At 39.4% G+C, this 17,599-nt stretch overlaps 1 protein-coding gene across 1 annotated transcript in view; it reads right to left on the bottom strand.

The window, feature by feature from the left end:
• Positions 1-17,599, bottom strand: part of ush2a (Usher syndrome 2A (autosomal recessive, mild)) — a 188,297-nt gene that overhangs the window by 89,890 nt on the left and 80,808 nt on the right. Inside the window, exons 40-48 of the mRNA XM_018666882.2 lie at positions 16,665-16,740; positions 16,149-16,234; positions 14,961-15,120; positions 11,136-11,298; positions 10,890-11,037; positions 7,095-7,252; positions 5,924-6,071; positions 4,003-4,158; positions 484-631 (exon numbers count right to left, since the gene is read on the bottom strand). Of these exons, the coding sequence (XP_018522398.1) occupies positions 484-631; positions 4,003-4,158; positions 5,924-6,071; positions 7,095-7,252; positions 10,890-11,037; positions 11,136-11,298; positions 14,961-15,120; positions 16,149-16,234; positions 16,665-16,740 (1,243 nt within the window). The remainder of the gene's footprint in view (positions 1-483; positions 632-4,002; positions 4,159-5,923; positions 6,072-7,094; positions 7,253-10,889; positions 11,038-11,135; positions 11,299-14,960; positions 15,121-16,148; positions 16,235-16,664; positions 16,741-17,599) is intronic.

The following is a 17,599-nucleotide window of genomic DNA, read 5'->3' as shown; positions in this document are numbered from 1 at the left end:
TTACCACAGAATGAGAGCCTCCTCTTCTTGGATTAAATTGCAATTTGTTGTCAGGAAGCATGTAATGAATACATATCAGATGCACACCCTCACTCTCTTTTTATTCTATCACATTTTCTCTATCATCCTCTGCCCTGTCTCTGATTTTTTGTCTTTTTGACTCTACCCCCCTCCGTCTCTCCGGCTCATTCCCTCTGTTTTTCTGATGGTCTGTCATATTGATGTGACATATTCGGCTGTGCTGTATAATATACCCCCTTATATGTACATGTGTATGCATATGTGTATATTCATATTTTTAGGTGAATATATATGTGATATGTATCTGAGAGTGTTGTGCGTGTCTGTCATTCTCTTATTGCTGTTTGTCTTATCACATCTCCATTTCAGACCACTTGCACGTGCAGTGGACAACTGAGTCCAAACTTGTCCACTTGTTTACCTACTGTGTGTGTGTATGCATTTAGTACCCCTTTCTCTCACCTTATCACTGGCCTCTGTGGAGATGTCCTCATTTGCAGGGTGTAGCGGAGTGGGCCTGGCGCATTGGAGTGAGCAGGAGGATGCCAGGATACATTCAGACTCGAACGAGCTACATGTGCCACCGTCGGAGGTGACAACCCATCTGGGGCTATGAGGGGAGAAAGAGAAGATGTGAGAGGAAGACAAGAGGAAGGAACAGGTGATGAAGGAAGAATAAAAGTGATGAAAAGAGCAAAACAACAAGACTAGCTTAAAACCTAGTATTATGGCTGGACCGTGTATGGTCAATGTCTAAAATTGCTGACGTAGTTGGAAAAGCCACAAAGTAGCTACAGTAGATGATGTAATACACTAATTAGCAAATTAGTGTATTACATCGTGTAATACAGTTTTTATCTGTTTGCTTCTCTCCTTATGTCTGTGCTCACATATACAATATTTTATTTTCATATTTTTTACATGTTCATTTTCTAACCCTAACCCTAACCAGCAGTCACTTCCAAGGCATTTCCAAACTGCTGCTTTGCACTACTAAAATCCTGATTTTATATGTAATATTGTCTGACAAAATCAGCATATACATAAGTGAAAGACCGTGGCTATGCAGTGATTTTGGCTATATTTACTTGTAATATGATCACTCAGAAAGAGAGCTAGAAGCTCATCCATATCTATGTCCACTACAGTTTGGTCAACTGAATAAGACACAAAGGAAGCAACACTGTGTCCGTGGGGCAATACTGGCAACTCCCTTCCACGGAAAGTAGATAAGATTTGTCCAAAACAAAAATTTGTCACTAGATGCTGTTTTTCCAGAGTGGCTGAAAAGTAGGTTACAAAAGCGACAAAAGCGGATGGCGTTCGTGTTTCTAAGGGTGGCCTCACTGTTGTGATTCAGACACAAAAGACAGCAAAAAAGAAATAAATGAAAGATTATAAAATATGTCAGTTTATACTGACATTATTAATGCTCTTGTTCAACTGCACCCTAGAAGACTGCCCTCCATCTAAGAGTGGCCCTGCTTAAAGTGAAGTGTAGAAAGAAAAGATGATATAAAAGATGATGTAGAAATAAGAGGTAGGAGTGAAGAGAGAGGATAGAAGGAAAGAACAGAAAAGGCAAAAAGACATACCAAAAAATATATCTTGTAATAAGAATACCACAGGGAGCCATCTGATATACTACAATCTCTCTCTCTTGCACACACAGAAACACGCACATATGCGTAGCGTTATGACCCTGCTCTCTTTGTAGTGCCCCTCTTTTCCAGCTGAGCATGATAGCATACGGTTAGTGCTGGAAAATCAGTAAAAAACATCTTGATTCACTATGATAGCTTTGCTCTTAACAGAAACAGAGAACATGCAAGGAAAGACAGAATAAGAAAGAGATACGGACAACAAACACAAAGAGAAAATGAGAGTGACCATGGTGTTGACTATGTAAAATAAGAGTAGGCCCTTCGATGTATAAAGTGACCCTTCAATCAAACACACTGGTCTCTTTCCACTACAACAAGGCTGATTGCTAGAGACATCTTATCCTAAAGATGGCTTTTACACACACACACACACACACACACACAGTGAACACACAGTGAATACTGGCTCAGAATAATATTAGTGGTGGTTCAACAACATAAATCATCACTGTGAGTCATATTCATATTCATTGTCTTAGTACTTACACACACATTTTTAAAACATGACACGTGTGTGTGTGTGTGTGTGTGTGTGTGTGTGTGTGTGAGTGTGTAAGTTGCTGATGCTAAAGAGATACTAATTCATTTCTCATATATCTGTTTTATAGAAGGATAGCTTGGACAACTGAAAACACAGAAATGCACCATAACATAGACTGTACCAGTCTATATGAAGGATACACATCAGCCTAAAAAGGACCTGATAAATTATTGCATCAATAAAATAAATCTACATTTGATTTTTAATCAGTAAAATATTTTCAGCGCCCATCCCTACTTTCTACTTTTCAATAAGGAAGACCCTACTGTAGATCAGTAGGTCTTTCCCTGAGTGTGTATGTGTTTTAGAGAGAAAGTATTTGTATGTGTGTATGTGTGTGTGTGTGTACACGTTTCTGGTTTCTGTCTCTCTGACACACACACACACACACATACACACAAAACACATACATCACAAAGACACACACTGTTGGTGAGCCTGTGTCTCTCTCATGCTGTGTTAGCAGGTACAATATCAGAGGTGTCACTAATCGTTTTAAACTATGCACTTTTATGTTCACTTCTCTCTCTCTGCTCTCCTCCTCCTCTGCTCTTCTGTCTCTTGCTTGGCTATCTTCTCTCTGTTCTTTCATAGAACAAGGACGCATCAAGACAGTTTGCCTTAAAGAAGTCTAAAGAGATGCCAGAGGCACAGAGGTAGAAAGAGAGATAGAAAGAGAGGAAACGTCTGGTATTTAAAATTTATACTTTCTTATGCCTTTGTTTTGAACTTGAACAGTAGAACTTTCCGAAGTCTGTCTTTTGTTGTTCTCCAAGATGTGGGTGTGGTGTGTGTGCGTGTGTATGGATTCAACACTTTTGTTAACATTTACTAAAGTGGCAAAATGTGTGTTTATAGGTGAGCGTGTTATTACTGCTTGGTTAACATTATCTGCTCTGATCAGCTTTGACATTTATCAGTATGCACAATCAGCCCCTATTCTACATGGTTACAAACACACACATACGCGAACACACACACAAAGGCTGTGTAAATCAGAAACATGTATTCAGACCATTAAGTCAAGTCAATGATCTGTGCGTGTGTATGTACTGAATAATTCTTTTGCAAAGCAAACTATAAAATGAGACTTTCCAGTTCATGAGAATAATAATTAAAATCAGTAATGAGATAAAAATGTTACTATGGTTCATGCTTGTGTGTAGACTCAGAAGCAAAGCTACAGTTACAGCCAAAGGAGGCCATAACTATACTATCATACTCAGTTTTGTCTCTAAGGAAGAAAACTCATATCCCTGGCAATGTGATCATGCTGACTCTTTCCACACTGTACTTTGTTATTGTAACCAGTGCAAAAAAATGTTACCCATTAATTTACACCAGGTTCTTAGTTTAAAAACATATCAATTACAATAATAAATACATAAATTGCATTTATCAATTAACATCTGAAATACTTCATGTCATGTTTGGTGGGTCATGCCTGCACTCAAAGATCAAAGTGAACCTTCCTACACCTGACTGGACTAATGTACTGTTTGCTTGGATGTCCGGCTGACAGCTACTTACCTAATCAGTTTCTGAATAAATCTGAGAATCATGCCATGCATTTACACATTTATGCAGTTCCTTATTTTTAATATTTATGAGGGTGATGAGTAACTATCATATATCATATCAGTATATATCCGATCATGACGTTTATCTAATGGCTGTGTGCGGACTTAGATTTCTGGTTAAATTCAAGCTTGTAATGTGTGCTCTGGTGGTGGGAGGAAAAGTTTTACTCTTTATTTTTGTTGTGGGTGTGTGTACCTGCTGGGGGTGTAGTAACGTTGAGTGGCAGGCTCTCAACACAACCCTGTGTGTTACACCCTCTGATCCAGAAGCTGTAGTTGGTGTAAGGCTGTAGGTCAGTCACAGACAACCAGCTCCCGGCTGCCATACCTCCATCTAACACACCATCACCATCTAAGAGACAGAGAGAGTCACACAAAGACAGACATGTGAGGTCTTGGGCCAAGCAAGCTCCATATATCTAGTGAGTAGGAAGACAGTGATGTCTTACACAGATTATTTTCATGGCACATTTATTTATTAGAGTCATCACAGTGACGGCAGAAAAGTGATTCATAAAAGATACATACAGCAGGAGAGGGAAAAGAGAGACGAATGAGTGAGAGTTCAAGAGAGAGGAATACTGACTGAGATTAACTGAGAGTGATCAAAAGAAAGAGGCCTCCATATTAAGGTTATGCAAGGATAGTCAAAGAAAAAGGATCAGAAAATTACACTACCTAAGCCTATCCAATATTTAGATGGACACACTCACACGCGCACAAACACATATCAGTTCTGTGTGAACTGATGAAGGCAGTGTGTATCAAAGAAACAGGGGGTTATGGGTAACTAGAGCGAAACACCACCTCTCTTTTTCTTCCACACCTCTTCTATCCTTCTCTCCACTCATTTTAATCTGTCTGTTCCTCTGTATGGTGCAGATCAAAGTCCCTGACTCTGTGTGTGTGTAAGAGAGAGACAGAGAGAGAGAGAGAGTTGGTGAATATGCATAAGTTAAAGGATGAGTGTGTTCTGCAGTTTCCCCCTGCCCCTGTTCTCATCTTGTTCAATTTTCTTCTTCCACCTTTTCTTTCCATGTCCAGTTCTCCTCTCCTGTTTTGTTGGTCCCCTCCAATGTTTTGTTGTTCTTCGTGTCTTATGTTGTTTTTACCATCAAGCTTTTCTCATATGTCTATGTAAATATGAGCTTCTCATCTCTGCTTTCACTCTATACTATTGTTTTACTGCTACTTGCCTTTGTTCTTGTTCCCATCTTCATGCTTCTCAAGACTCCTATATTGTCTTCGCTCTCAAGTCACTGGCAATATCAAAAAACCTTTTTTGATTATTCTTTCTTTCACTTCCCCATTTCATGCCTGACTTTCAGTCTTCAGTCCTCAGTTGGTGAGCGTGAGTGTGTTTGTGTCTGTGTTTATGTGCATACACGTGTATCTTTATCTATGCTACACTGTTCTACTCATCTTTGAAAAACTTTTTCATCAGAAAATCCACTTGACAGTCTTGAAATTGTAACGATATTAACTGTGCTCACAGGAAGGCAACAGTGACTCTTGTATTACACCCACTGGTCATTTCATTAGATATACCTGTACGGTCCATTACAACAGCTCTTTTATGAAGTTTCTGTTGACAAAGTCAGAAAGATGATAATCCTACTTCTTGTTTGTAACTCAGGTTTTAATGGGTGGTTGTGGTGGTGATAGTGACGTTATACTGGGCTGCATTACACAGGTGTTTCTATTATTTTGTCCATCCTGTTTGGGGGATCATTGATTGTGATATGAATTTTGTTTGTTTGTTTGTGAAAGCTTGTCTGATATGCTCTAAAGATACTTTTCTTGAAGCTTTGACAGCATTGGCCTATTCATTTCTTCACTGTCCACCTCTAGTTTTTGTGTCCACTTTGCCTCCAGGACAACATGACCTGAGAACATTTGAGTGATACTTTTTAGCTTAGTTTTTGAGGTCTGAGTAATGATAGGGTATGAAAAGAAACTCACAAAAGTGAAGGCTGAATATGGCACTCTAAATATCTGTTTCCTAAATATGTAAATATGTAAGTATGTGAAACTGTGTATTACCTGAGTGTGAGAAAAAGAATGTGTATGAGGGGTGTGTGTGTGAAAGAGAGAAAAAGAGTGGCTGTATGTGTTACCTATGCTTTTGTGGTACAGTGTATAGCTAATGTTCCCATTTGGTCTAGGAGGGGCCATCCAGCGGGCTCGGACTGATCGAGAGCTCTGATTGGTCAGTTCCAGCAGTATAGGGCCATCTGGGGCCATCTCTAAAGTCCGCATCTCCACCTGTTTTAGAGAAAAAACGAGAAGACATAAGTGCACTTATGTTCAAATGCAAAGAACAGACATGTAGCATGTTTCCATACAACTAAGAATTTTACTAAAGCAGGGCCAACGTTAACGTTCATGACTAAGTGAGTGATAGAGTTACACCATTGGTCAGCCTGCTACTGAACTTTTCCGTCATACATCGCTGAGTGGATTACTTGTGGTTTTATAATATTATATTTCAACCAGTTTTATTTTCAAATGAAACTACTCTACACATCTGGTTGGCATTACCTCTGCATCTGTTTTTATTTTTCTTTTATTTACTTTCTCTCTGTGTCCTGCCACATTCCCCTCATCTTTCCTCTAAATCCACCCAGTGTCCTCTCTTTCCACCAACACCACGTTCTCTTCTTTGGTCTCATTTCCCACTGTCTCACTCTCCTGTTTCCCTCTCCTCTGCTGCCCTTTGCATCCTCACTTTCCACCTCATCTCTCGCTTCGCTCTGACCATTGACTCTATCCTCATCACTTCACTTTTATCCTTAAACTCCCTCCTTCCCTGAATCCTCTCTTGTCCTTTTCTCATCCATCCATCCATCCTGTCAGCTCCTCCTCTTCTCCCCTTCATCCTGTACTCCCCCCTCCCCGTCCCTTCCCACCATCCTCTCCTCCTGTTCTGCTGTGTCAGCTGATCTTGCGGTGTCTGACTAAATATGACGTCCGTATTGGAAAAATGCCCCAAAATATGGCCTGTCGTCAGAGACATCGTTGAGTGTGGAGTGGCATTTCCTACCAAATGTCACTGTCGTCACGCCAACCCTCGTTATTGAGCCAAGAGAATCGATCACCTTTATGACGCCCAGTGACACACACGAACACACAGACACACACGCACGCACAACACACACACACTTTGTAAATGTTTGAGTAGGCATTCCCACAAGCATACCTGTGTTTTTGTATCTCACAAAGGATCTTGCAGTTTATCTTATTAATAATACATTAATTACTATGTTTGCTAGTAAGCGATTCACTGACCATTGGCCCCTTGCCGCAGCCCTGAGCAGTACAGGCCTGCAGCCTGAGTATGTGTCGGCTCCACGGAGAGAGGCCCTCCACCTCGACAAACCTCTGGGAGGAACTGGAGTTTAAAATGAGAACTCCGTCCAACCAGAGGCCATAGCTGGTTATAATACCTGTAAAAAGAACACAACTCATTATGAAATGTATGAGATAAAGAAGAAAAAGAAAAATGACATGAGAGGCCTGTTTTCATGCAACAATAAACCAGACACTTTAGCCTGGCTATCAATGACAGTAGCTTACCTGAGTCACTGTAAAGTTTTAGTTTTTATTTTCCCAAAGGAAGTTTAATGCACATGGGTAACTCTGTACGGCACATAATTGTCTTTGCAAGTAAACATAACTAATGTGTTAAATTCATTCATTGGCTATACTGAACCTCTTCTGTTACTTCAACATTCAAAACGCCATGCCATAAGGCCAACTCTAAAGTCTAACTATAAGACAAAATATTTCTGTGTCACTGGGAAAACCTCACCTCATTAATTTTCACATTTTCAACATATATTTTCGTGTCTTGGTCTGAAAGTGTGTTACACATTTCCTATGGCGTAACTTTCTAAGATACCCACACGTTATTTTTTGATGATATTCATGCCCTGTTTGCATTGGTCATTCATACATTGTAGGACTGTGTCAAGACTATGAGGAAGCCCGATCGCAAAGTGAGCTTTGCTATGTTGGGGATGCACTCTGGGTCACTGGATTACAATGCAAATGAAAACTGACTTAGAGGCTGCAGACCTGCCAGTCAGTGTGTCCTAGCGTGATCCAGTGATGAAAACAGCACTGAAATGACAAATGTAACCATGGACGTGGACAAGGATAAAGGCCCTCAGAAGGGCAGCAGTACCAGTGTGAAAATACACAGACACACAAATGTGGGTGCAGATTGGTGTGCTCCCACAAACTCATCCACACACATGGATCCTCCACACAAACGTATGAGATAAACACACAAACAGCATGCACACGTGCACACACACACACACGCACACACACACACACACACACACACACACACACACACACACACAGGCACAATAATTACATTACATTACATCCACCTAATAAAAAAATGAAACAGTACGGTGCCAAATGTGCTTTTCCTTAATAAAAATGCATACAGGGGGCTCAAAAGATCAGTGCTAAGAGCTAAGAGTCTATTCTGCTTTAATCATGTGTGGGTTTTATTATTGCTCAATACAGATATACACACCTATCAGGGAAATGAAGACACAAAAACCCCACAGACGGCAACTACATCTGGGAAGCTCTTAATGTGGCCAATCACATGCGTGTGAGAGTGTATGTGTGTGTATATGTGCACAGACGTCTGTGTGTGCTTGTGTGTGAGAATAAGCCCATATCAGTATAGGTTGTAATAAAGACAGGTTGGGAAATGAAGCAGCGAATGCATAACAGGCTTATTTCCCCTCTTTGTCTGCGTGTTGCCCCGACCTAATCCCCGAGAGGATTATCCCCCACAAATCCCTGCGGAATTGGGGAGAAGGGGGGCAAGAGAGAGAGAGAGAGAGAGAGAGAGAGAGAGAGAATAACACAGAATCTCACTCCTCTGGAAGCCATCACCATCATCATCGTCATTGTTGCCGTCCATTTATGGAAAAAAAAGAGTCAATGAAAAAAAGGCACTGAGCCCTTCTCCCTTTTTAAGCAAAAATTAAAGCTTTTTAAGCATGAGATAATCAGGTAATCATGATTAAGTGTCTCCCTTGTTATAAATTTCTGTCATCAGATGAGAAAAGCTTTAAGTAATTTATCCAGGCTAATATGCACACACATCACAGGGTTTATGGTGCGAAATGCACTCATGTGGCATTAAGCGTAAAACACACACGATTCACATTACACACACACACGCATTATGGAATTACACATACTTTAACGAGCATGGCAGTAACATTTGATAATATGTGCCTGTGTGTTGTATTTTAAGAGAGAAATGGGGTGGGAAATACTCAGATGGTTTTCATCACTCAATTCAATTGATTTCATAAGATGTAGCATTTGTTTAAAAAAAGTCCTTAATAATTGATGTTAGGATTTTATTTATTAAAAATGCACAATACAATTCTCAACATTTTATTGAGACACCATGACAAAATGATGATGTGATGCATGTGCTATGTAATGATACTTATACTGATTGTATATTAGTATTTCAGAATAATGTGTTTCATTCAAGTATTTTGGGGTATTTTTGTGCCTTTATCACAGACAGTGGAGTTTGCGGTGGAGATCTTCACACACAAGATATAGGGATGGTCCTGTGTTACACTGCCTTTTGAAGATGTTTTTAAAAATAAGTACTTTGTGCAGAGATGTAATCGGTATCTGTAACTGCGACTGATTGGGATTGTTTTCTGCGCTCTGGTGTCTAGTTTGTACATTTCTATTAAATATCTTGATTAGTGTTTACACAAACAGTTTAACACTATAGACTCTTGAATGCTCAGTGGGTTTGTGATATATATTCAAATGTTGGTAAAAACAGATGTGGATTTTGAAACAATGTTAGAGGAAGCAAGCAGTTTCCTCTCACTGTTTGCAAGATTCTGAGTTTTTGCAAATGATGCATTACCAGTACTTCAGAGAGAAAACTGCTTATTGATGATGTATCACTTCTCGCTCTCTCACTCTGAAACACCTCATTGTATTGTGTAGTTGTTTAATTTATGCACTGGAATTCAAAACTGTATTGTGCGGGAAATTCTTCTGTTGACAACTTTGAATCTCTTCACTCTGAAACATCTGCCCACAGAAAACAGTTGTGCTCAAATCACTTTTTTTAATCTAGACAGATCCAAGTCAATAGCCAGATTCAAAATTCACATCCAACATACATGAAATACATCTGGACCCAGCTCTGTGCAATGGATTTTAATTGGCTGCAAGTAAATTAGATGAAGATCAGAAGAATAGAAACCACTGAGAGAGCGGCAGGTACTGTGAGTCTATGTACTTTCAGCCTGCAGTTCTCTATTCAGTCAAAAGGGAGCACTCTTCATCCACTTAAAGGAGCTTGGTGAAGCACTGCCCTCTCACTCCTCGTCTCTGTTAGTCCCGGTCTTCAATTCTATGTTCTCTCACCCTGCCTCTGTCTCTTTCCCCTTTCTCTCTGAGCCCTTTACACTCTCTCCTTTCAGTTTCTCTTTCTGTTTTTTCTCTTTTCCTTTTCTCTAACTGTTTTATCTATATCTCATGCTCACCTGTCTGATGCCCTTTTACAGAGGGCGGTTTCATAGTCACATCCTGGGGATCCCTGGACCATGTACAGATCCTCATGTCTCTGGGTTCTGTGATAGACTGGGTTATGGGAAATACTGCCACCTAATTCAACTAATGACTAGAAGGTGACACAGGAGTGGATTTTCACTCCCGTCCCATCCCAATCCCAAACCAAATCAGAAAAAAAATCCTCTCCCATCTCAGTTTCAGAAAAAGTAGTGAGTGAGAATGAGTAGTGAAATTGAGTCCCATCCTGTGGGAATCCCACCGGAATCACGTGACCCACGGGATTCCCAAAAAAATGTCAGCTTCTACTAATGACACATGATGTTTCATCTCTCACTCCCTTTACTCTGTCAAAAATTCCATTAAAAATCAATTATTAAAAAAACATTGTCATATGAATAAAAGCTTGTGTTTGTGTGTCTCAAAGTAAACATTATTCTAAATGTATATTTCAATGTTTTGGTTATATGTAAGCATAAATGTGTGTCCTCTCACCGTTAGGCGTGTCAGGAGGTGTCCAGCTGACATTGAGTGCATATGGGGACAAGGGGGTGACCAGTGGTGCAGGAACATTCTCCGGGGTGCTCTCCTCAGTCTGAGCATGGCTGGAAGGGCTTAAGGTACACCCACCACCGGTGCAAGCCTGATATATGCACACACACACACAAATACACAAATGTACGGATGAAGGGGATGATGCAAATCAGAGAGATGATTTGCATGGTGGAGTAATGCACTTACAGCCACTGTGATGGAGTAAGTTGTTCCAGGGGTTAGGTTGCGAAGTGTGTGGTCTTCAAAAAGTTCTGAGGTGTTATAAACGAGTACAGGCCGTGCACCATCACGCGACAGGAAGATGGAATAGAACTCTAAAGCGCCATTGACCTGAGAGGGCCGGGACCACCTGGAGATAGAAAGAGGATTCAGCAGAGGTGAAAGAACAACATATTATGCATTTACTATTGGACCATTACTTTAATATCCCATTTTTTGAAACTCTCTTTGTAAGACCCTTTTATTGCATTTCAGAGGGGAACATTTCACTTTTTATTCCACTATATTTATCATATAGCTTATTGACCTCTAATGTAAAACACCATTATTGTTGAATAACTGTGAAACAAATTTAAGAGATACACTTGTGTAGTTAAAATGTTGTACTGTAAAGACAACTTATAATCTATATATTATAATATATATCTAATAATGTATCATGTCCAAAACAATATATGTATATATATTGAAGGAAGAGTGAATAGCTTCTGTATTGTACAACAACACCATTACAACTCAAGGATTAAAATTGTGAGAGAGACAGATCAAAAATGCAAGTATCTGTGGGTTTCCTTGGCTGTCCTTTAGTCCAATCACTGCAGCAGATTTCTGTATTCGTGTTATCTGTGTGTGAGTGTGAGCACACACGTGTGTGACTTAATCATTGTGTTTCCATCTGCAAGTAAATGGAACCACAAAGCCGAGCTAAGGTTTCTTACACAGGACACACACAGTTTCCTTTGTAAGATAGAGGTGTCTCCTTTTCTATATTTAGACCAGGAAGGTCATCCCCAGCAGAGAAAGAGAGGGAGAGGACAAGAGACAGCATTTAAAAATAGAAACATACCAAATATCCATTACAAAATGTATAAGAGAGGTCAATGTGAACATACTAAGCTATACATACTAAACTGTAGAATGAAAGAAAGAACATCAAGATCAGAAATTTTTGTCTACCTTGTTAATGCTAAACTATTACTGTACCACTGTTTTTTTTAATCTCTTCTAACCGAAATATATCCTCTGCCCTTTTAAATGTGATATGATTCGTACCTGCTGATGTCGTTGGAGAGATATTTAAACTATGATAAAATCAATTAGTGTAAAAAGTCATTAGAAAATGAAAAGGAAATTCTAAAGCCTCCAAGTGGATGTGATTGTCTATTTCATTTCACCCTAACTTTGTAAAAGACAGTGCTGCAGTAACAATGTTTTGAAACAAGGATGTTCATTTCTGTCTGATTATTTTCCCAGTATTTTGAGAATAACACAGCACATAAATAATTCATAAATAAAAGTGCAACAAAACATTTTTATAAATAGTCCTGCAATTCTTACAAATCCCACAGAGTAACCCAACCCTCCTGGCATTGTAGCAAGGGGAGGCCATTTTAAAAAGTGATGGATTCCTTTCTTGGTACCTCCCATTAAAAGCCAGTTTTTGAATGACTGATGAGTGTGTGTTAGCACACAATTAGCCACTGCGGCTAATCTATCACATTTATTATAAGATTTATATGCTGTCGATTGGCAGTGTGATGTATGTCCACTTTTGAAAAACTAAATCAAAGGGGAGTTGTAATAATCTGTATCATAATTCACTGCGGTAATGGTTTTAGAATACCATTGGCTTAAAAGTGTGTTATAAAATTGGTGCAAAACAGACGGGCGCTTTCTCAGCATGTTAAATTTAAAAACATACACTTGAGTTGCAGTAGGTTCCAGTTCTGCATCATAATCTATGAGGTGTCTCCTGCGCCTTCCCTTCGTCCCATCTTTCCTGCTGTTCTCTACATTGCTCACCCAATAAAACAGCAGTGGTGCCATCGAATAATAATTAACAGTACACTGAAGTACTAAAGATTTAATAAAACCAGAGAATAATTGTCAGTAAAACCATTTTGGATTGATTTTAGTTTAGCCAGATATGGTGAATTTGTCCCCCTGTCCTCAACATGCCACACGTCCCATCAGGTTTTCTTTGTGACTGTGCATGTCTGACAGTGTAGGTACATTTGCAGTTGAGTCTGCCTGTGTGTGTATGAATGTGTTTGTGTCAGGTAGTGTTAGGTGAGGGCAGGGAACAAATCTGCTGATATTGTTTTGTTCACATCCTGCAGCCTACCACAACCTCTCTCATAGTCACCCTCACTCTCTCTCCCCCTTTTTATCTCTCTCTTTCTCTCTCTCTCTCTCTCACACACACACACACACACACACACACACTCTATCACACTTTCTTTTCAAATATTTCTTACATTTCCCTCCATTCTTCTCTGTAAAACTCACAATTTTTCTTTCTTTCCTTTTATCTCTGCCCCGTCTGTCTTCACATTTTTTCACAGTTGTTCTCTCTTCAGCTCTGTCTGTCTCAGCTTTTCTCACAGACACAATAGAGAGGTATTGACCAAGCATGATCTCTCAACCTCTGCCTATTACCAATGTGCTAACAAGGCAATATGCAGCCTTCCCACACCTGGTGAATATACAGTATAGCTGGAAAACATTTTGAAGGCTCAGGGTATGATACATTTCCCTGATCTTCAGACAGTAGTACTCCCATGTAGTACTCCCATGGATGCATGTGCTTTATGGACAAATTCAAAACTGAAAAAACATTTTAATTTTTATTTCCAAAAAATACCAAAAATCCCTCTATTATCCTTATTGTTATCAATCCCAGCTGAAAATTAATGAATGTGCACATCAATCAGTCATGAGGTATTATTCATTTTCTCTTTTTAAATCATTCTGAACACATTTATTAGAAATAATAATAATAAAAATAAATAAAAACGAGACAGTTTGATGCCTTTTTTCTATGTATTAATACACTCAGGCACATACAGTATATACTGTATGTGCGTATGTGTGGATGCACGCTGCTTATCCAGGACAATCAAAGCATTACCAAGACCATCACATCTTAACCATACAAACTCGCCATGTCCCTCTCAGACAGTGGGTACCTTCAATTTACTCCTTCTCCATCTTCTCACTCACCCTCTGTCCATTGTTCAACTGTGTGAATGCGCCTGTGTGTGTATGTCTGTGTGTGTGTATAAGTGGCACTGTGCCCTCCTGTGGTGAGGCCCACTGTAAGTGACAGTCAGGACACTAATGGCTTTCACGCAGATTGACTCTTACATACACACATAGACTCCTGCACATACACGTACACAAACACCAGAACATTTGCACATGAATCGGATCTATCTTCCTCTGTCCCCTCCCTCTACAGGTGGAAGGTCAAGTGCAGGAAAATATTATGCATGTTAAACACAACTACAGAAGGTCACAGCACGCTGCCTGTCTCTCCATCTCTCATGGTATTTTATAGAGGCAAAACATATGATATACAAATAAAAAGCTATAAAATGCTATAAAATGATGAGAAACGCTCTTTGTCATCTGTGCATAGATACTTCCAGAACTGTAAAAACCACAGTGGGTGTGTTTACATTCACCTGTTCTTATGTTCATTTTCAATTTGCTTAAAAAACTGAGTGGAAACACCTAAAACATGAAAAAATCTGAGAGTTTTGCAAAGAAAAATGCAACAAAGTCCGGTGGGAACAGACAAATTAATCATGATGTACATGAAGAGTGTGACTAAAATGTCCACTGAAAAGATGACAAATAGCAGCAAACGAAAATGGATCTGTGTGAAGCAGTGACACTGCCCTAAGTGAATATACTGTTATATGCATATGTCCCTAACCACTCTGTATGGACCTGACACAATTATCTGCTGATGTGTTGTGTGCAAGTATGTGCATGCACTGTACTTACTCCACCAGAAGAGTCCGCGAGTCTAACAAGGTAAGATTTGGTGCTTGTAGAGGCCCAGGAGGAAGCTGAGAGGTCACCACTGTAACTTGTGAACTGTTGGTGCAGCCCACTGAAGTGCATGCACTCAGCAGCAGAACATGAGTGGAGTACACACCAAGACCTGAAAAAAACCACACACACAGACAGCCGCAGACATAGAGAGGCATAAAAATACATACACACACAATGATAGTTCAGATTAATGAAACAAAACCTTGAATCATATCAGTAACATGCCCTCACACATTGGTATTGTGAGGGGACTTAACCCTCATTTCACCCTGACCCCTGAATTCTCTCTCTCCCCCTTCCTGTAACACCCCCCACCCCCCACACCACCACCACCACCTTTTTTGTGCACTTTCATGATTGTTGTCTTTCTTACAGTGTCTATATTTGTCACTGGTCACTGCCTCAAAACTATTCTCCATCTGTCCCACTGTTGAAGTCTCACTCTCTGTAACACAATCCATTCTCGCACATACCGTATAATTACTACATCCATAATCCTTCCAATCGCTGTGAACATCAGACACTCAGCATTATTAACCCAGCATGGATGATATGTGCTCTCATGCCTTCATTAACTTACAAAGACACACACATACACTGTTGGGCAGTGTGATGTTTTGCTAATCATGTGAGTGTGAGTAAAATCGAAATGAGTGAAAATCTATTCCGCGCATATAAACTGCCATACAGGATGACTGTTCTGTGTGTATGAATTTGTGTACATCCCTGCACATGTATATATGTATCTCTGCATCTTAGTGTGTGTATCTATTTGCAACCTGGTACAGCACTGTAGTCTCAATGGTGTGACGTGTTTCATACCTTCTTTAACTCTCTTTAGTGAAAGCTTTCAAAGCAAATTGTGTGTATGCATGTGCGCTAATGTTTAGTGTGCTTTGTTTCTCTGCTGCTTCATTTTCATGTGTGTATGTGTGTGTGTTTAGCGCTCTTTTTCAAAGTGCTATTCCCTTGGTAAGGGTTGAGATGCTCTTTCCTCTTTCAAATGCTAATCCCCCACTCCATTTTGCTTTTCTTCACTCTTCCCCTTCTCTTTACACCGAGGCCCCATCCCTCCACAGTCACAGCTACGCTGCAGCACGCACACACAAGAAAACACACGCACTCTCCCCTTTTTACCAGTGATGTTGTGTTGTCTGTCTTTCCCCCTGTAGACCATTTGGTTGTTGCGATAGAGGAGGTATTCTGTAATGTCTCCATTGGGCCTATCATTGGAACAAAAAAGTGAAATGAGGGTAATATCATGATGTTATATTTAACATATACTATTCTGATGTTAAACTATGTGGTGTTTAATTAGGGCATGTTTATTCAAGGTGAAAAAGACATGTGTGCTAAATAAAAGCAGACATAACTGTCCTTACTATAAGTATTATGTTTACTAAAATACATATCTTCACATCACTGCTGTCTTTCATATTGTTTTGTAGTAGTAGGTTGGAAAAGAATTCATTATAACTTAAAAATTCATTTCTAACGAATAACATGTCCATTGGTAAAAGCTTTATAACTGAAGATCAAGGTTATACGCACCTTTGTAGCAACTTATAACACACGAACAACACAACAATGACCAACATAAACATGTGATCTGGGGTGAGAGATAGGTAGGTTAGACTGTGTTTTGTGTATTACCTTGCTGGCGGTTCCCAAGTTACATAGAGAGCTGAGGGGGATGAGACTGCAGCTGGAGGAGAGACAGCATCTGGAACTGAAATTAAAAATATTGGTTTATAATGATTAAGTTGTGACAAATATGTGGTTGGCATAAAGAAATGGAAAGTGACACATCATCCTATTCTTAGTTATATAATAATTTTCTAAAGAATTTAATCTTTAATTTACTGTATTATGTATATATTGACATAGGAAAGTGTGCAAAGTGTGAAAGATAGTGCAAAAAAAATAAAATAAATAATAATAATAATAATAATCAACATTAAAATATTACTTTATTAAAGGTATGGCAAGCTTAAATTTTATGGCGCTTATAATTCTGTCACATCAGACGTCACAGATGCTCTTCATTTAATTTCACATGGTGTTAGACACTGACACAGCTGCGTATTACTGTTCAAAACACTGCAGTACATTTTACGATTTTATGTTCTTTGATCTTCTGCATGATGTGAAAAACGCGCCTGTGCTGAAGGAGAACTGATGTGTTTGTGTTTGAAAAATAGACTTTGGCAAAAGAGATTTTTAAATAAGTTCTTTGTCTGGTCTTCCTAACACGGTTCAGTGTCTTAACTCTGCGCTCAGTGAGAATCAATACAGTAATCTGTTTTTTTTTTCTTTTACTTCAGATTGATTTTTGCTGTCTCTGCACTGACCCCTGCCGTCACATTATCTCCCCAACAAGGCCAGTTAGTCCAACACAGATTAATGTAGTGACTAACATATGAAAAAAAATCTCTCTTTCCCTCTTCCTCTTCTTCTTTACTTGTATCTTACCTTCCATGACCTCCCAGATAAGAAAAATGTCACTCCATACTATCTGCCTTTCACTCACTTGGAATGCGCTTCATCCCTTTATCATTTTGTGTCTTGCCCTATACAGTCATCCCATT

The sequence above is a fragment of the Lates calcarifer genome, linkage group LG2, assembly GCF_001640805.2.
Source record: "Lates calcarifer isolate ASB-BC8 linkage group LG2, TLL_Latcal_v3, whole genome shotgun sequence".
Classification (NCBI taxonomy): Eukaryota; Metazoa; Chordata; class Actinopteri; family Centropomidae; genus Lates; species Lates calcarifer.
Note: the sequence above shows the minus strand (reverse complement) of the source record. Positions and strands in the feature narration are given on the sequence as shown.